This window comes from Aedes albopictus, chromosome 1 (assembly GCF_035046485.1).
Source record: "Aedes albopictus strain Foshan chromosome 1, AalbF5, whole genome shotgun sequence".
Taxonomy (NCBI): Eukaryota; Metazoa; Arthropoda; class Insecta; order Diptera; family Culicidae; genus Aedes; species Aedes albopictus.
In genome coordinates, this window is record NC_085136.1 from 159371963 (window position 1) to 159393057 (window position 21095).

The 21095-nt window shown below is 44.1% G+C and overlaps 1 protein-coding gene across 1 annotated transcript in view; it reads left to right on the top strand.

Annotated features, from left to right (window-relative positions):
• Positions 1-21095, top strand: part of LOC109431372 (E3 ubiquitin-protein ligase highwire) — a 146459-nt gene that overhangs the window by 10774 nt on the left and 114590 nt on the right. The window contains exons 12-20 of the mRNA XM_062845647.1: positions 14689-14783; positions 14844-15432; positions 15538-16087; positions 16149-16285; positions 16351-16520; positions 16576-17111; positions 17173-18153; positions 18222-18377; positions 18449-18499. Of these exons, the coding sequence (XP_062701631.1) occupies positions 14689-14783; positions 14844-15432; positions 15538-16087; positions 16149-16285; positions 16351-16520; positions 16576-17111; positions 17173-18153; positions 18222-18377; positions 18449-18499 (3265 nt within the window). The remainder of the gene's footprint in view (positions 1-14688; positions 14784-14843; positions 15433-15537; positions 16088-16148; positions 16286-16350; positions 16521-16575; positions 17112-17172; positions 18154-18221; positions 18378-18448; positions 18500-21095) is intronic.

Sequence of the window (21095 nt, forward strand, 5' to 3'; positions counted from 1 at the left end):
CGTTCGCTGTTCATATAATTATCGCCTATAGAAGCGATGAGGGAATGTTTGAGAAACAACGCAAACCCTAAGAGGTTTGTGTATACACACGGATTGGCAGTAGAAGTGCGTATGTGCATCGCTGGAGCTAACGTACAGTATGTTTGAATCGGCTCTACCCCATTTGGCATAATGCCATTTGGCATAACGCCGTTTGGCATAATGCCTTTTGGCATACTGGTCATTTGGCATAATGGCTATTTGGCATAATGCTGTTTGGCATAACACAAAGAACAGCCTTCTTGGTAAGAATGTGCATAATATTTGTTATGCCAAATGGCCATTATGCCAAAAGGCCATTATGCCAAATGGCTTTTATGCCAAATGGGGTAGAGCCGTTCGAATCTTCGATTTGCCGCCGTAGCTGAGCGATGACTTTTTGTCGTCGGAACTGGGAAAGTACGGGAAAATAGAGCAAATAGTAAATGTTCCGTCGGAGGAACAGACACACGGGACCGGTAGCTCGATGGGAAGGAGGGAACTTAGCCTTCGGAAAGGCTGTGGCTTTCACTGGGGAGGAAAAGGCGGTTTGTACACTAAAAACTACTTAACAACTATATTTCTGTTCTTCGGTGTGTACAGGTTGGTGTTTGAATCAAGACTCTTTCTTGTTTGCGCGCGCACTCTTCAAAGGATGGGTAGAAACTGTATGGGGGAAGGAAATTTCCTTGCATGCGCTGCGCTGTGGTGATGGTGGAATATTCCGTACATAGGCTATGGTACGATGGTTCGGGCGTCGTCAGTTGCTGGCACATAAGGACATGCCGTTCAGGCGTGATTGGTTGGGCGGTCGATCCTCGTACATGCTTGATCACGTCGTCGGTCGGTCGGTTGGATGGGCAAACAAACGACGTGGTGTGTGTGAGGGTGATAGGGTGATTGTTAGTGGGTTTAGAGCCGTAAATTACTCGCGGCGACTCGAGGTTAGTTGTACGGGGAAAGAAGGTCAAATCAGGATGGATCTTCGCGTTGGGAGCGAACATACTCCCGGGCCGGAAAAGGTGGAACGATGGCTTGATCAGGGAGGCAACTTATCATAGAAGGACTAACAATCAGGAGGAAACAATGACAACTTTCAAGAGCATGACTTACGGGTATCTTCAAAGGAGGCAAGGAATTTTAAATTGATTTTTTAGGAGGACTATTCTTTAACGAGGGTTCTTAGGACATACTTTAGGCGGACACACTGCAATAAGTTAGGGAAACCTCTTAGGAGGACTTGAAGACTTCAAAACTGGACATGTACTTGATTCTTAGGGAAGGCAGTGAGCTTGGTCGAACAAATTTTCTTCATTAGTTTAGGATACATTACTTCACGTCTTTAGGTAAGGAGGAAACGTCAAGGTGTGGAAACTTATTCTGTGGACCCAAAATTGTAGGAACGGAATTCATATTCTAGTGGAGAATAATTCATTTTTTCTTGTGGACTGTATTTGTATGTCTAGAAGCTTGGAGCTTGGATTCAAGGGTTGGCAAACTGGCTCGATTCAGCAAAGGTACCTGAGGAAAGGCATTATGACAGGACTCGAAATAGGAAACTTAGGACGCTTGGCAGGATTCTTTGACTTATAGGATTGAGGTTTCAGACTAACTTGTGCTGGAAAAAGGGATCTACTCTGAACACAGGGAAACACATCATTACGCGTTGGCAAGGAAAATTCAGTCAGGTGGAATTTCAGGATAAAGTCACATCAATACTCAACGGTAGTTTAGGAAAAGGAATCTTGGATTCTTCAGCAGGATCTTCATCTTCGATGGAATTGGAAATCACTAGGCATACAGGATTTAGATTATGGCATGGGTTCTAGATGTTATTAGGGTTTCAAGGATTACAAACTTCAAGGGATCTTTCTTATTCGATGGATTTTCATTCAGGGTTAGGCAGGAATAATCAACAATAAGGACAGGAACTCAACACAGGTTCGGAATGACAACTCAAAGACGAGGGAGAAAAGGGAACTTTGTTGATTTCGTTAGGGGTCTTCAATGGAGGACTGGAGGAACCACATGAAGCCAGGATAGGGATTCACACACCACAGATCGAATGTTTGCTCACCTGCGGCGTCTTGCTTGGCTTCCTTCGGGTCGTAAGGCGAACGCGCTCGGGACACGCGCTCCAGGATAGCTTCGCTGGGTCTGCTACGCTCGGGTGGTTCATCGGGTGGCTTCCTCGGCCACGGGTCGAAATGGAGTTGCTTATATTCACCAGTCAGGCTGACCGGCGGCGGATCCAGTGGTGGATGGTTCACCGTCGAGAACACCACGATCCACTTATTCTTCTCGGGAGGTTCTCTCGCTACCGGAAGGGTTCCGGCTATCTTCGGCCTTGGGACTCGTTCTTCTAGGCTCTCGTTTCGCTTGGATGCCGGGCGGATTCCAGCTGTCGTAGGAGGTTGCTTCTTGATTGGACACGTCACGATCTTCGGAATAGGCTTCGCTATTCGCTGGATGCCGGCTGACATCACAGGAAGGAGCACTGGGGGATTCACTGTAGGAGTGCCGGTTGACGTCACGCTTGAGTTGGTCACCGGATGGGTACCGGTGGGCTTCGGGACGGGTTTGTCCACTTGGCGGGTTCCTGCGAACTTCAGCGGTGGCTTGGTTACCGGACGGAGACCGGCTGACACTACGAAGGGCTTGGCTGCCGGACTGGTACCGGCGGACATCACGATTGGCTTCACCACTAGACTGGTTCCAATGGACTTCGGAAACGGCTTGAGCTTGATCATCGGACTGGTGCCGACGAGCTTCAGGAACGCTTTGGCCATCGGGCAGGTACCGACGGACTTCGAGGACAGCTTGACCACCGGACGGATACCGATGGCTATCATGATGGACTTCGTCACCGGACGGGCACCGGCGGATGTCAGAACTCGCTTTCGCACTGGACTGGTACCAGTGTGTTTCGGAAGTGACTTGAACACCGGACAGGAACCGGTGGACATCTGGTAGGACTCGACCATCGGACGGGCACCGACGGACTTCAAATTCGGTCTGGTTGCCGGACACGAACCGGCGGGCTTGAGAGCGGAATTGTCTATTGGACTGGTTCCAGCAGACCTCGGGATCAGCTTCACCATCGGAGTGGAACCGACGGACATCGGATTGGAATTGCCCACCGGACTGGTTCCAGTGGACATCGAAATCGGCGTGGCTACCGGAGGAGGACCGGTGAACATCGTGGGCGTCTTGGCCGCCGAACGGGTATCGACGGTTGGCTTGACTACCGGGCTGGTACCGATAGACGGTGGGCGCAGGATCAGCTTGTCCACTGGACTGGCACCAGCGGACATCAGGAGTGGATTGTCTACCGGACGGGAACCGGAAGACATCTGGGAGGACTTGACCACCGGACGGGAACCGATGGGCACCAGGTTGGCTTTAACCACCGGTCGGGAACCGGCAGGCATCTCGTGCGATTTGAGCACCGGACGGGAACCGGCAGACATCTTGGACTTCTTGACCGTCGAACGGGTATCGACGGTTGGATTGACTACCGGACTGGTACCGATAGACGATGGAGGCAGGATAGGCTTGCCCACTGGACTGGCACCAGCGGACAACAGGAGTGGCTTGTCCACCAGACGGGAACCGGCAGACACCTGGATGGAATTGACCACCGGACGGGAACCGGCAGGCATCTCGTTGGACTTGACCATCGGACGGGCACCGATGGGCATCTTGGTTGGTTTGACCGTCGGACTGGAACCGACGAACATCATATCGGAGTTATTCACCGGACGGGTACCGATAGAATTCTTGGTCGTCTTGGCCGCCGAACGGGTATCGACGGGCATCAGGGCGGAATCGACCACCGGACTAGCTCCGGTAGACCTTAGGATCGGATTGGTTGACGAATGGGATTCGGTCGCACGCTGGAACTGCTGGGGTACCGGATGGGAACCGGTCGTAGACTCGAAATGCGGGGTTACCGAACGGGATTCGGTCACGAGCTGCAGCTTCTGGGATACCGGATAGGAACCGGTCGTAGACTGGAACGGCTGGGATACCGGAAGGAAACCGGTCGGATTCTGTTGCGGTTGGAATGCCGGAAGGGAACCGGCCTTACACTGGAGCGATGGAGCTTCCGAACTGGATTCGGTCACGGACAGCAACTGTCGGGGTACCGGAAGGAGACCGGTCGTAGACTGGAACGGCTGGAATACCGGAAGGACACCGGTCGGATTCTGTTGCGGTTGGAATGCCGGAAGGGAACCGGCCTTACACTGGAGCGACGGGGATACCGAACTGAATTCGGTCACTGACTGCAACTGTTGGGGTACCGGAAGGAGACCGATCGGACTCTGTTGCTGCTGGTATGCCGGAAGGGAACCGTCCTTGCACTGGGGCGGCTGTGGTACCGGTCGGACTCTGGGACACCGGAAGCAATCCGGTTGGCTTCGGGATTCGCTTCGGCATGGGCTGGAATCCTGGTGGCGGTCGGAACGGCTTCAGCACCGGATGGAATCCGGTAGCAATCGGAATCGTCAGCTTCGGATAAACTCCACTCGGGTTGAATGGAATTTGGTACGGGTTCACCACCGGATCGATTCCGGAAGGCGCTTTGCTCGACGTCGGTGTCTCTGGTTCTTCGGATGGAATGCCGACAAACTGGGCTGCCTCTTCGGCCGGCGGGGCTGCCGACTCGGGAATAGTGACCTCGGCGAAATCACTCTCAGGTTGGACCTCGGCTGGCCCACGCAAAGGAATCTTCTTGTCGGTGGAATCTTCGCCGCGGCGCGGCTTCTCGGTCTGGATTGGATTGGTAACACTTGTACTCACCTTCATTTCTTTCGGCAGTGACGGTCGTGGCATCTCCACCACGTCGGGAATCGAGACAAGCTGTTCTGTCGTTGTACTCGGTGACTGGCTTCTTCGAGAAGGAGGACTGAGCCAGCGTGGTACAGTAGTCGCCACGAAGCAGCTGGATGACGACCTTCGCTTGTTAAAACCTCTGTCACTGGTGGTCGGGCAGGACATCAACAAAGTTTCCACCAGAACGCAGGCCTCGTTGTGGATATCTTCGAATCGCCAGAAATCCTCATCTAGCTCATCGAATCTGTCGTTTGGGAGTGCTGACAAAAGTTCACCATACACACTCTGGTATTCTTGATAGTGGCACTGAAGTTCACGTCCAAACTTTTTCACTCGCAAGAAATCAGGTTGGAAACCACTGTCACATCGGATTTGTTCTTGAATCTTTTTCACACTTGCCTCAACGCGGCTACGTTGGGCGAACAGCATTTTCACTTCAGCCATTCTTGGGGTTGGGAACCGCTAGTGATTGGGAACCACTACACACGCGCACGATTCATTTTCGAGAGGAATGGTTCGGACTTCTTCACTTGCACTGCATTCTTGCTTTGGGAAACGCTGTCCCTTTCTCTCCGCCAGGGAAAACCACGGAAAAACACTTCTTAACACTGGGATCGAACTACCGGGGCAGGAACACAAGCAATCCCCTCGGTGGGAAAGCTTTATGCTATCGGCGATAGCAATGGAAGAGAATTGTCCCAATCGGCTGATTGGCGACAACACAGCTGCGGTTGCAGCTTCACAGGGCACTGGATCCTTTATCCGGTTCGCTAGGACCAAATGTTCCGTCGGAGGAACAGACACACGGGACCGGTAGCTCGATGGGAAGGAGGGAACTTAGCCTTCGGAAAGGCTGTGGCTTTCACTGGGGAGGAAAAGGCGGTTTGTACACTAAAAACTACTTAACAACTATATTTCTGTTCTTCGGTGTGTACAGGTTGGTGTTTGAATCAAGACTCTTTCTTGTTTGCGCGCGCACTCTTCAAAGGATGGGTAGAAACTGTATGGGGGAAGGAAATTTCCTTGCATGCGCTGCGCTGTGGTGATGGTGGAATATTCCGTACATAGGCTATGGTACGATGGTTCGGGCGTCGTCAGTTGCTGGCACATAAGGACATGCCGTTCAGGCGTGATTGGTTGGGCGGTCGATCCTCGTACATGCTTGATCACGTCGTCGGTCGGTCGGTTGGATGGGCAAACAAACGACGTGGTGTGTGTAGTGCCATTTACACCTATCAATAAGTTGATTCAACCAAGAGGTTCAATCTTTCCTTCAACTTCATCAAGAAACACAATTTGATGGTAATATTGCTAAATGTATTGCTTGCATTCTTATTGCGGAGAAGATGGATGATAATGTTGAATCTTGATATAAATACTGATCAACCTGCAAAAGCGAGGATTGAGGTTGATGTTCATATCCTCAATATTTCCCCTCCGAAAGATTGATCCAACCACCACTATCATCCAATCCATCAAGATCATCCAAGTCCGTCAAACTTTCCCCTCAAGTTGTTTCATTCGATCAATCCAGCAGGGTAAAAGAGTCAGCGGATTGAACGAAGACCATTCCATCAGTGAGGAAGAGATAGCAATTCACCAACGTTCAGCGCGTGGCTCACGGCGTTCATGGTGGCCAGTTCAATTGAATTTTATGGAATGTTTTGAAAGCAAATTTCTAGAAATAAAGTGTCACGTTTTTGCATTGTAAATATTATAAAGACTTGATCATTGAGAAAGTGCCAATTTCGATGCTTCGCTTGCTTATTCAGTTCCATTAATTATTATGAAAAAAATAATATTTTGATAATTTTGGTCATTTACCAAGCCATAGGGTAAAAACACTAGACTTCGCCCCCCTAAAACTCTGCTTCATTCTTCGCCACTTCATACATAAAAAATGGAATTTGTATGGAGGGGGCGAAGACTAGAGCAGTGGCGAAGTCTAGTGCTTTTACCCTATTCGATTTTTTTTTTGTAAGCATTCATAAACTCTTACTTATTGAACCCAATATTTCGGATAAATATGATGAATTGGTAAATAGTGGATCTATTTACTAATTCATCATGCTATTTTTCCTAATGTCTTGAGAAGGTTTATGTGTCTTAATTTCTAACACATGTTATGAACTTCTACCGTTGAACCAAAATATTTCATACAAAATGGAGCTTAAACAATAAGTAGGGTGGGTAATCAAAATTTGAACCAAATTGCGGCTTTCTGAAGCAGTGCAAATTTGTGATTTTTCTCCCACATGGGAATAATTTACTACGGCAAAATCGTATGCACATGAATGCCACGGGTATAAGCTTTCTGTTAAATGGTAAAAAGTTTGTATTTGCACCGAATTTCATCGAAATATTTGATTTTTCATCAACAATGATTTTAATCTTAATTTGAACCATCGTAATCATAATTTGAACTAATTTTAATCTTAATTTGAACTACTGGCGGCAGCAGCTCGAGCAACTCACAAAACAGCCAACTCCATGCTAAACAATGAAAAATCACATGAATCTGCTAATTCTCATACCAATTTTTCATTAGGCAGTGGAATTTCAACTCAGAATGTTCGGAATTCTTTAGGAATTTGGAAACTAAATTTGGATTTTTTCATCCCCCAAGAGTAAACAAAGCAACCACTAGCGCAGTCTACAGGCCAACACTAGAAGCTCACCACCGTTTACTAGTTCAAATTTAGATTACAAATGGTTCAACTTAAGGTAACATTCTCCAAGTAAGAATCACTTGAATTTGATAATTTTTTGACAAACAATGCGGAATACAAGGCGAAATATTATTCGGTTGGTCGATTCTACGATAAATAAGCTTTCATTTGACGTGTTCACATATTGCGTGTGATACAATGCATGAGCTGTACGAGTGCACCGAAAATGTGCTTTCTCTTGGGGGAAATGGGTGAAATCACAGTGATTTTTCAATTGCCTGTTTTCCATGACAAAAACGCTTTTTTCAATGCTTTTAAAGTCCATGATATCAGGTTATCCCAACTAACATTTTCAGCGCTATAAGCTTCAGTCATTTGCTTTCTGTTGTGTAACCATCGAGTAAAAGCAGCCAACGCTGAATAAAAGGAAAGCTAGTCAAATATAAATCATAAGCTAATACACGACTGCAAAACAAGCACCATACAGCTACCAAACTCGGTTTTTAGAAATCCATTACTTGTCACTGGGGCTGCCTTTACTCCACCCTATTCCAACTCCGGGAGATTTCCCGGAAGATGTGAAAACTTGAACACATCGAATAGGAGTCCCCACTAACAAAACAGCTGCTACTATACAGTACAATTCGTTATACTGACAAATCCCCAAACTAGCAGCGCTTTAAAGGCCGTTATGCAATTTCATTACGGCTAGAAGCCGCAATAAAGAAACTGTTGGTTTACCAACACGGCTTGTCGGATGTAAACAATATTGTCAAAACAAACTTTAAGCGGGATATATAGCTACTACACAAATTCTTTATAGCTATCCATGTCTGTGCTGTGAAATTATTTGGGTTGCTTTTATTGCACTTTAATTCAATGCCGGAAGATTTGCCGGAAGATGTGCAAATCGAGTAAGAGTCCCAGCCACTACAACAGCTGCTTTTATACAGTACGTTTTGTAATGTTGCCAAAACACAAAACAGCAGCGCTTCGTAGCCGTTTAAAGAACACTCTTTCAGCTAGAAGCTGTGAAGAAGAATCTGTTGGCGCAACCACACAGCTTGTTCAATGTAAACATTATTGCGTTTGACGTTTCACAAGCTTTTACAGCAAAATGAAGTTGGGTAAGGTTTCTTGTGGCACAATTATGAAGCCTTGTCTGGAGCTCGGTCTGGAGTAAAACAAAACGGGCTATTTTCTATGTTATTTATATATAGCAGTGTGGCAGTGAGGACATCATCGGGACCAGTGGATACGGAGATCGGGAGTTCGATTCCAAGTAGCGGCAAGTACTTTAATTATTCAATTTTAAAAGTGATAATTCCAGTTCCACATGTATTGCATCACGGTATCCATAACCTAATTATATTTAATCGTTTAATTTGGGGATGCCGTAAAACTATTATTTAACAACTGCGAAAAGGCTGAAAAAGCGCCTTCTCAAGATGTTATTCAGTTAGTGGTTACATAGGAGCCGAGAAAAGAGCTATAACTAGGTGGCATAGAAGCTGATCGCACAGCATGTACAAGCTGATTAAGTTCGCCAGATTCATTGGTATAGGGCTTGCATAGAAGCTTCCGTCCATATGTACAACACAGTAACTCAGCATGAAGCCGTATTAAGGACGCTTTGTTGACGTTTACATTCGCAATAAATGTTAGTTGGGATATTACGGAAAGCTGTTCAACATCTTTTTCGGGACAATATTTGCCTGAAAAGTACGTCGTTTTAATGAATTTTGAAATGGTTCAAATTAAGATTACAATTTGACTAGTTCAAAGTTTGATTTCTTACCCTATAACAGTTACGTTCGAACAAGATTTAATTTTTGCTAATGTCATAGTGAATATGTAAAGGAGTATAGGTTTGGAAAACAAAGACTGATAAGAGGTTATCTGTCATATTGATTTGTTTGTTTCGCTCATTATTGATAATGTTTGCTTTATCCGTTATTATTAAAACAGGTTTCTCTATAGCTAGATTGATTACTAAACGATAATTAAATTATATGATTTGAGAGTGACTGCGGGTATTTTTGGCAGTTTTTATCTCTTTGCCATAAGTGTTTTTTGTCGTCCAAATTCCTTGAAACCTATTTGTATACAGTTTGATTGGCAAAGATGTGACGCCAAGTTTAAGTTTATCAGGCTTTAGATAACACCCCATGACGAAGAGAAAAAGCTGTCGAAAATATACTGAGTTTCCCTATATCGTTCTAGCATTTTATGCTGAAGGCACTAGAAAATCGCATATGCGCATAAATTAAAGATGCACGCTCAGAAATCCGTTCTGATAAACGTGAACAAACAAACGCAAATATGAGAACAAGCAAATATACACCGTGAACTGGAACTAGTTCCAGCTGTCAATATGGGCGTTCTAGAAAACGTGAACTCTAGTTCACGGTGTACATTTCTTATTGTTGTTATCGTTGCTATGCATAGTTCCCGTTGCCGTGACTGGGAGTTCACGTATATCGGAACGGATTTTTTTGCGTGGTGATATAAAACATCATAAACCAATGTTAAATATTAAACATTATTTCTAAATATTTAATCTAATGAAAATTTACGATACGCAACTTACTTGTGCTTGAAAATGTTTATTTGGCAACGCTTTCTTGTTTCCTTTATTCCACCATTCCATCAATTATTTCTTTCTCAAGGATTATTGATGGAATCACGAGGATCAAACCAAGTATCAATCCAATATCTTCGACATTACCCCTTTGCAGAGAGATGAATCTAGCCGAGGTTCGAGCAGAGAGAAAATCTCCCGGCAGTATGAGAGAAGTTAATGCATAAAGAGAGAAAAAAAAACAAGTGTCCGTGCATGCTTAGCATACGTACACAGCTCGCAAAGCAAAGCCTTTTATTGAATCAATGCGTCGTCGTCGGTGGATGCGGGGTAGATTTTCAGTCCTACCGATCCCAATGCCAATAATGCGGAAGATAATGTATACACCGCATTTCTGTCAAAATTGTATTTTTTTTAAATAAATTTTCTATTCACATTAATTCTTCTTCTAAGCTTGAACATTATTACATATTCAAACACTCCCGATCAAAAGTTTAGGGTCACTCTCTCAAATACATGTAATTTTTTTAGGATCATATCTCCGCCTATTTCCGTCCGATTTCAAAATCCTAGATCTCATTCAAAAGATAATATGTCAAAGAAACTTTGGATTTAAATGGAAAAAATACAAAAATGTTTGTATGTAAACTTAAGTTTTCTAAAAAAATGAATAAAAATTTATGGCAGCGTCGCTGAAAATTGGTTCGACATAATGTTATGATGAGATCGGTAATATAACCTATTTTCTATCAGCTTTCAATCGCTTTTTACCGAACTTAACGTAAAAAATCTTGAAAAAAAGTTTTAAGTAAATTAAATCTTGATGTCATTGACCAAAAGTTTGTGGTCACCCCTCAAAATGATGTATCGGCCAAAAGTTTGCGATCACTTTCGTAAAACATAAAAAAGTGATTTGTTGATATCTTTGCCATCTTTCATTCATTTTTAATTCTGCTTGGCTTATTTGGAACATAACAAATGGTACTTACTACATAGACATTGAACCACACATATTTTTTTAAATTTAGATTCTAAAACATAACGTAAAATTGCCTTATTTTTTGCAATGTGATGAAATGTGTTAACTTCACATAACATTTTTATATATAAAAATCGTTGATTACGTTAATTTAGTTAATTTTCTTTGAAATGATCCAAAACAAATTGAAATTGAACTAAAGATAACGAAGATATCACCAAATCACTTGTTTTACGACTCCAAACTTTTGACTGATACATCATATTGAGGAGTGGTGACCCCAAACTTTTGGTCAATAGCATCAAGAGGTAATTTATTTAATAACTTTTTTTTCTGGATTTTTTAGCCAAGTTTGGCAAAAAGCAGTTGAAAGCTAATAGAAAATTTTGTGGACCCATTTTCCAGCGACACTGCCGTAAGTTCATGTTTATTTATTAGAACATTTGGCAACTTTGGGTTAAGTTTACATTTAAACATTTTTGTGAATGTTTCACCTGAGTCATGTTCAAAGTTACTTTGACTTAGTATCTTTTGAATGAGACCTATGGTTTTGAAATCGGGCGCAAATTGGCGGAGATATGGGCCTAAAAATGACATGTTTTTGAGGGGGTGACCCTAAACTTTTGATCAGGAGTGTATTGTACATATGTTTTTTTTTACGAAAAGTTTTTGGACAGCCCATGGGAAAATTACAAAATTACTACTGAAAGGTGTTTTTATTCGGTGAATTCAATGCAGCTTATATTTACATCTGAAAAACTTCGGTGAAGTCACCAGACAGACAAACAGGCTATCTGTGTTATTTCCAGCAACTGCTGCATTCGGTTGTCCTAGAGTGACACATTTTTTTCTACATTCTAAAAAATCAAAATTTTCAACGTCTGTTGTCTGTGATTTTTTTCATAAAATGCTGTGTCTGGTTGTTTAAGGTTGTCACTGGTTTTTATTTCCAGTAACTGCTGCATTCGGTTGCCTAAGAGTGACAGATTTTTTTCTGCGATAAAAGAATCAATTTTTTCAACGTCTGTGATTTTTTTCATCAAATGCTGTGTCTGGTTGTCTAAGGTTGTCACTGGTTTTGTTTTCTGCATCTGATAGTAGAAAAGAATTGAAGTGTCAAATATTAAAAATAAATCAAAATTTTCAACGTCTGTTGTCTGTGATTTTTTGAATAAAATGCTGTGTCTAGTTGTCTAAGGTTGTCACTGATTTTGTTTTCTGCATCTGCAAAAAAAAATCAACGGCTGTTGTCTGTGATTTTTTTCATCAAATGCTGTGTCTGTTTATCTAAGAATGTCACTGATTTTATTTTCTGCATCTGATAGTAAAAACGAATTGAAGTGTCAAATGTAAAAAAAATCTAAATGTTCAACGTCTGTTGTCTGTGATTTTTTTTCATCAAATGCTGTGTCTGGTTGTCTAAGGTTGTCGCTGATTTTGTTCTGTGCATCTGATAGTGAAAAGGAATTGAAATGCCAAATATTTTTTTTGTGAGAATTCCCCCGCGTGCTGCGTCTGCTTGACTAGTCACCGGACAGACAAACAGGGCTATTATATATATGTGATTTAAAAAAATGGCAACACGGCAGAATGTTCTGCAATAATGATGCTCTCGTTCACGCGCTGCTGCATTGAAAGGTTGATCTGGAGGGGAAATATTGACCCAATCATTTGATCCATGGAATAATTTGACCCATGGTTTGAGCAAACTTCGAGAGGATTGATGTAACAATTTTGAAGGTGGGGAAATATTGTAGAGAAAATTGAAGTAGAATGCGCTATGGAGGGGAAATATTGCTGCGTGGTTGATCAAACGGAAGATAGGGGAAAAGTTGAATGATTGATATCAATCTATTTTCGAACATTAATATACATTCAATGTTTCCATAAAACGGTCAACTATTGATCAATATATGCATCGTGTGACTGGCGCTTGTGAGGGTCTGAGACGAGACTCGCGAAGAGGAAAAAAAGCAACGTCAAGTGCAGCCCAACTGAGCTGTCAGTTGTAGCCCGTTTGATTACGTTACCTAAAACGAAGAAAGTATTGCTATCCGAGATAAATTCTGAAGCCAAAATTCACTCCGAGCAGCATTTTCTTCTTTTGTACTATCAAAAATAAATTGAAAACAAAATATTCCAATGATTACTTAGCTTGGCGATTGTTGGCGATGCAAAATTTCACCTCAACATGATTTTGTGCGTGAATGGGATTCAGTTACACTGCATGTGAGGTGATGCGGTCACGTACGTGTTTGAACCACCAGCCCAAAACATAATGTCAACACAGATAGGAAGAAGAAAAAAATAACAAAGTGGAGAAAAAGAAGACCGTCTTCGCGAGTCTCGTCTCAGGTGAGGGTGATAGGGTGATTGTTAGTGGGTTTAGAGCCGTAAATTACTCGCGGCGACTCGAGGTTAGTTGTACGGGGAAAGAAGGTCAAATCAGGATGGATCTTCGCGTTGGGAGCGAACAGTAAACGAAAAATTCCCCCAGACTCGGGACTTTAACATATTTTCAATGGAGTGCGTAACGTGTACATTAGTGTGGGACACGCTTGTATGGAAAAATTAAATCCTCGCTAATAAAACAAAACAAAAAGCCGTTCGTTGGATCACTAATCGGTAATAAATCAATAACTTTTTCCACAAACATCCAATCGTTTTGCGGTCTTCGAAGGAAAGTTTCATAAATGATTTTTCTACAAGAAGCATTGATCGATTTGAATTAAGGGGACAAGAGGCGACCTCTGGGATTTTTTATCTGAAAGTGTAACTTTTCCCATAGTAAATCATATGAAAACTTTGAACCGCTTGCGCTAAATTATAGTTTCAACGATTGCGCTGAAATTTTGTACAGTTCATATGGGGCCTATATGGAATCAAAAAAGTCGACTGGAGCGAGAATTTGATGTTTGTCCCATACTAGTGTACATTGATGTGGAGAGCGACATACCATCAGCGATAGATGTCGGAAACTGGAAGGGACGAGTGTTTTATGATGGACTAACCCGACGTCTCCACTAGACAGAAATGTCTTGCCATTTTGCTGGACAGATGTGTCATGACAGAAATGTTCTCTCGTTGTTTGCATGGAAAGCAGCGGTGTCGATCATTTCTGTTACGTTTTCTCTTTCTGGCAGCAAAATGGCAAGACATTTCTGTCTAGTGGAGACGTAGGGTAAAGAATGTTTTCTTCTTGTGTCGAGCGGTAGGTCACCGCAAGGGTTCCTGGCCTCAACGCGAGACCCGGAAACAGCCGAGGAAACAACATCAGAAGGACCAGAGACATCGTACGTACGCTGCCGTTGTTTCAGAAGAAGACACGGTTTCATCAAATCGAAAACATCGGAGATAGAAATAATCGAAGTGCTGGAGGACGGGGATCAGATTATATCGAAAATGTTAGAGAAAGAAGAGGAAAAATCAGCCGTTTGCGAATCCGGAGGAAGCTCTGAAGATGAATGGCGTCCGATGATCTAAATGGAGAAATTGGAGGAAGTGGCGAAGGCGATAAAGGGAGTGATGGGAAACCCGAATGCCAATTAGCCGCATACAGCTCGAGCTCAGACATACTAAATCTCTTTAATTTGTTTTATTTGCAGAGCTTGTGCATGTGGCCATGGAAGCGCTGGATGCTCTAAATGTGGCAGTTGCAGTACATGTGTGGCATCTCAAGAAAGTGGATCTCTGCCTTTTGGTAAGTTTTTTTTTATCCCTTCAAACAACTGGCAAAATTTCTCATCATCAGAGTTTTTAGTATTATCCGCAGAAAACAATGCTGAAGTTCAGTCCAACGCGGAAAAGGTAAAGGAAATTCTCCAGCGAAGGTACGAGAACCTTCGGCATGGCGAAGAAGGAAACCAATTCTCCGACGCAGATACGCCTCGTGTGATTCCTGTTCCGCCACAAAGAGTCGAACTGGCTACGAAGAGCCCAATCGTTCAAATCAGTTGTGGCCTTCATCACACGGTAGTGCTGACGCTGTCCGGGGAAGTGTTCACTTTCGGTAGTAATCAATATGGACAGCTGGGAACCGGTGATTTGCAGCCGATTTCCGGTGCCCACTTGGTTAAAATACCGCACATGGTGAGTCAGGTGGCAGCCGGTAGCAATCATACGGTTATCCTCACGACAAAAGGAATCGTGTACACGTTTGGAAATTATCAGAAGGGACAGCTTGGCAGATTGCCGGGTGAAACCAATTTGGGCGGTGGAGTGGACTTGTTCGGTGGATCCAATAGCAATTCGTCGGGTAGAGCTGACCAGGCGGGTGAGAGGCCATCAGTAGCTGATATTCTACTCCAGAGGCAGAAATTTCTGTGGAACTGTTCACCCGGAGCTGTTACGTGAGTAGTTTTCCATTTTCTCCTCATTTGTGTCTTTCTATCTAGGTACCTTCCTTCAACCCTTCTTCTATTGATTGTCCGAAAAAATATATCATTTGTTCTCAGGGGTATTGGACCATCAACGGGTAAGAAAGCATCCTGGATTGGTGCAAGCGGTGATCAGACTTTTATCAAGATTGACGAATCTCTTGTAAATGCTGCAATGCTATCCAAATTCAGTGTTGTAGCCGATAAAAATACTATTCTGTTGATTCCGAACAACCAGTATCTGCTGAACTCCATTGCCATCAATCGACGTAATGGCAATTGTAAAGCTCACAACGTCAATCAGTTTGACTTCAGAGTTCTGCTGGATAAAATAGATGAGAAGGAAAATTTTGCCGGAGGAAGAAAGAAAGCAAAGCAGCAGCATCAGCATCAGCCGCAGCAGCCTTACCACAACGTAGAAGCTATTCACGAGAACCAAGAGCTGGTTTTACCAGATTCAGATCTATGCTTTGATGCGAAGTATGGCATGGATGCCAACAAACAGCCGAACGTTAGCCTCGCCTTTGCAATGGATCCTTGCTTCGGCATTCTATGGGGCTTCGATAGTGTTTCAAAAACTATGATGTTCTTCAACGTGATTGCTTCGGAAATATCACCAAGCTTCGAGGTATTCTTGAGTCAGTTTTCAAATCGGCACAGCATTTCATAACGCCTTTCAATCATTCCAGAATTCCAAGGACTTGATTGCGATCTTAACGCCGGAAATCGCCCTTCCCACACAACCGGATCAAGAAGTAACTCGTTACCAAGCTTCGCTCAACATTCTAGCTACGCTTGACATTCTAACAACCAATCAGAAAATTCTGTAAGTCTTCTCAAATGTTGTGTAAATTAAGGCAAACTTGTAAGTTTGTTGCTACTTCATTGCAGTAAAAAATGTTTCGTACCCTCGGAGATTGGACTCAAACTGAGCGTAGATGGTAAAGAGAACTGCGACTACAACACAGTTAGTCGGTTCGAAAACTTTGGAGGCGGATGGGGTTATTCCAGCTACAGTGTCGAAGCAATTCGGTTCATGTGCGATACGGATGTCATCATAGGTAAGTTTCACTTAACGGTAATTCGTTGAGAAGTTGCTAAATATTCCCATTACAGCCGGTTTTGGTATGTACGGTGGACGTGGAGAATACACATGTAAGCTAAAATTGTTCGATCAAGGGTACGACAGTGGGCCCCATGAAAAGGATGGCGTGCTGATTTCGGAAGTGGAAGAAGTTCCTTTCGAGTGCCCTTCGAAATGTAAATTCAACATTACGCTGCCCAGTCCGGTTACGATCAGCGCTAAGCGATGGTATTTGGTGTTGGCTAAAATTGCCGGTCCCTCGTCCGATTGTGGTTCATCCGGGCAATCTAGTGTAACCACGTCGGACAACGTGGTGTTTCACTTTAAAACGTCCAAGAAAGCCAACAATGGAACCAATGTTAATTCAGGGCAGATTCCGTCCATCCTGTATCGAACCGTATCTCAGAGCAGTAAAGCCGTTTTCCCAACCGTTACCGTTGATCCCGTTTGCAAGTTGTCTAAGGTGTTTGCCAATACGCTGACAAAGGATTGCTTTGAAAGTTTGGTGATGTTGTTGAATTGGTCCTGGAGCTCCTTCAAAGTGTCCACCACGGATCTACTGGAAACGGTAAAATTAAACCTTTTTGATAAAAACGGCTATTTCAATAAGTATTTTTCCTACATTCTAGCGAAAAACTAATCAAAACGTCATTTCACTAAATCGACTGGTATACATCTGTAAAGCCAGTTTGCGACTTCTTCGAAAATACATCAATGAGATTTATCCGTACAAGGGGTTCAACAATGGCGAAAAAACTCCTACAAAGACTAAGACGGTGACTAGCAGACCCGATTCCAAACTAGAGAAATCACCCAAGAACAAGGTATACGAAGGGAATGCGTTGCTGTCGTCAGTTGATAGCAAATCAGATCTTCTCAAAGTCAACGATATAAATATCATGGAAATCAATACTCCTATGTCGAATAAGAAAATAGCCTCAGAAAGCATTCAGCTAGCCGAGTGCATCGGAGACGTAAGAGCTTTGTTAACGCAGATTCTATGCGACGAACTTCCGTACCAGTCCGGCAATGATATCTGCTCTATGATCCTGGATGTCTTAGATGAATGCCATACAACGTTTGTGAGCTGTTTCAATGCCTTCTATCCTACATCTTTCCTCAAGTGGAACTGCATCTGCAATCTGCTAGCCCAAATCGATAAAGGTGTACTACATTCGCGCCTCCTAAGTGGTGTATTGGCTGGGCTGTGTGATCCAAACATCAATCTGCGGTCAACCTTCTCGGTACTGTCTCCGAACGTCGAGTACAAATCTCTAATAAGCCCCAGCGACAACCTAGGATTCCCCATGTTAGTCAGCTCCGAGAACTACCAGTATCCCATCCTCGTGGAGCAGATGCTGTATCGAACGCAGAAGGAGAAAACCATATCCGGCAATTCGTGGACGTTCAAGGAGGTGCTAAGTCGCTTGCTCGACATCATTTCCAAACCGATACGCCTGAAGATTGAAAACATCTACAACAATCAGGGCGCCGATATCTACAACGGAGATGGCATGAAACGGCGTTTGAACAACAACCTCATCACAAACTCCTGTCGACTGTTGTCCAAGGTGTTGGCCGAAATCATCTATCAGAACTGCACGATTGATGTAAGTCCGGGTTATTATATAGGATTAGGATGAAACATTCATCGATTTGTTAATTTCCGCAATTCCAGACCGAAACGGCGATCGTCCCATCGAACGTGTTGCATTCCAGTGGAAATCGCTTTGCCAAGGTAGACGTGAGCAAAACATGGAACACCGGAAACTTTGGACCAGATGCGATCGCTTTTACAGTCGATCGGCCAGGAATTTCAGTTGCCGGAGCATGTGTTAGTTTAAATGTGACATCTGCTTATTAGGTACCTGAAGTGACTAAATTTTGCTTCCATTGTTTTTGCAGGTTTATTCCGGATCCGGAAGCTACGAATACCAGCTGGAGTTGCTGTATGATGTGAGTATCTGCTTTCTTGAGTAACCGTTCAGACCAAACGCCAATCGTAGTAGCTTAGATTTAAACTTCAAATGAAATGTAACTTTTGTTTGTACCACTAAACAGAGCAGCTCGTTTTTCTAGACGCAGTAAGAAAATGTATCTTGGTGTAGCTGGTGATTGCCGGGTGGAACTGGTTTCTCAAATCCCGTAACAGATCCTTAACCCACACACGAGACGCGACATGAGACAAGACATAACACTTATCGTTCTTACATTCAGATCCTTAACCGTTCAAGCCTTACTCTCATTGAGCGACTGGGCGGCCGTAAGAATCTTCTTTAGTAGAAGTTCGCGATGGAAAAGCTCCTAGAGCGGGAGAACTTATAAGATGTAGTCAAGCTAAATTTCAATACGGATGGAACGCTACCACTCCCCAACGACAGCATCAAGACCAAGCTCTCCAAGAAACGCAGTCCCCGTCGAACAAACCGGCAGTCTTTAGAAAAACATTCCAGCGAAACCGAAGCAAGGCGTACCGGAAAACCGCTCAGCTGCGCAGCTGGGCACCCCCCACAAGTACATCGTCCCTTATCGCGTTAATGCAGAACTCTGACATGGTGGACCCCGTGCTTTTCGTGGGAATCAAAATCTAGTGGAAGTAGTCGTGAAGCTAACGCCTTCGCGAGAAGTGGGTTGGCTATGTCTCCGTTAAGGACAAGTGAGGAGGTAAGTGCAGGAAGTTGCCAGCATCGGAGCTCTGATCTATTCCCCGGCTCGCCTCATGGAGGAGATAGTGGTCAGAGCGTGGTTTATGAGGGCCATCAATCGAAATTGAGATGGGCAGTCTGCAATGGAAGTGGCTGTGCAGTAGCTTGGCAAAATCTTGACTTTGCGTTCACGAAGTCCAACATAAGCTAGGATCTTAAAATGACCCTGTTGTGATTTGGGAAGTCGACGAACGTCACCAAGCAAGATCTCGAAAGACTTATTAAAACTGCAGCAGCGGCAGAACCGGTGAAAGCAAAGGTTACGAAGACGCTTCCGCAGGTAGTCCATAGATAATCGGGTGAGGCAGCCGTCAGGTGAGGAGCTGTCTGGCGGTGCCTGCAAGACTAGGCGAATACTCACCGAAGGTCGGCAGTAATTTCGGCAAGTCGGACCTCAGCCAGGTGTTTCGGAAAGCTGGAAAGGGTGGGCCTGAAAAGACTGCCCGTCCCGGATGGAAGGGAACATAGGGTTGTGATTGTTGTAAGGCCCTCAGCAATCACAGAGTAGGGCCGCCCTTGGACGACAGCTGAGCGGAAGAAGAAGATAAAAAAACGCTAGATGAGCAGTAGCGCAGGAACACCAAACCAAGAAGACGTAGGAGGGCAGGTGCCAAGTGCGAGAAGGGCGACACACTCGTCATCAAGACCAAACAGTCTAAGTACTCAGAAGTCTTGAAGGCGATGCGAAGCGACGTCAATCTCGTGGATCGCGGAGACGTACTCGTACGGGTGAAATGATCCTAGAGATCAAGCGCGACAAGGAGCGCAAGGGCGCTGCATACGAAAATCTGGCGGAGGAGGTCCTTGGTGAAAGGTCGAAGTGAGAGCTCTTACAGCGGACTGAAAACCATTAAACATTCGACAAAGATGATCTCCTTATGCGAACAGAGGTGTTGAGAAGCAATGACGCGTCTCGATGGCAATCCGCAATGTACGAGAAACTCCAGGCGTTGATCGACAACGCCACTTGGGAGTTGGTACTGCATCCAACTGCATTGCTCAAGCCCTACGTAAGTACTATTATGAGGTTTTTGTAACGGTGACAAAGCAGACGACGTTTCGAACACAGCTGACCATTGCCAGCCGGAGGTTTGCCGATTTAGAAGAAGTCTGTACGGCCTGAAATAGTCAGCGCATGTATGAAATGTTGAACTGAATGCGGTTTTCAATTCCATGGAATTCAAGTAGACCGAATCGCGGATCCGTGTTTGTACGTGCGACGTACGAATGGCTCGGTAGCGTATGTTCTAGTCAATGTACGTTGATGATGTGATCATCGTAAAGCAGACGACGAATCAATTCCAATCCATATAGAAAAGGTTTCAAGATCAGTTTTCCGTACGGACGTTCGGATAAATCTGCTATTTTCTTGGTGTGCAAGTCGAGTGACGTGTATCGGAGTTCAAGTTCAACAAGAAAACGCACATTTGCAAGATAGTTGAGCAGTTTGGCGTGGAGCAGACGTAACTTACCCAATCGTTCCGTGCTACCTACAGCAGAAGGAGGAGATGAATCAGCTATCGAACATGCACGACTATAATATGGTCTTGGTCGGATGAAGGTACGTAGCTGTACAAACGTGGCTGGACATTTTTTTATATCTTTACTAAAGATGCTTTTAGACTTTGGCTGGTTCGTCTTTGCGGCTGGACATTGTTGTGAGCGTATTCATTATGGCGCAAAAATCCAGCTGCTCGTATATGCAAGACGGAAATTCGGGGCCCGGTCACAACGTCCGAGGCCATACAGTCCCGGACATTAAGTCGCGTTTTTTTGCGAAATAGCGTCCAAAAGTTTGGATGCGTCATAATATCCTATGTGCCTTCTTTCCTTGGACTTTGTGGCGT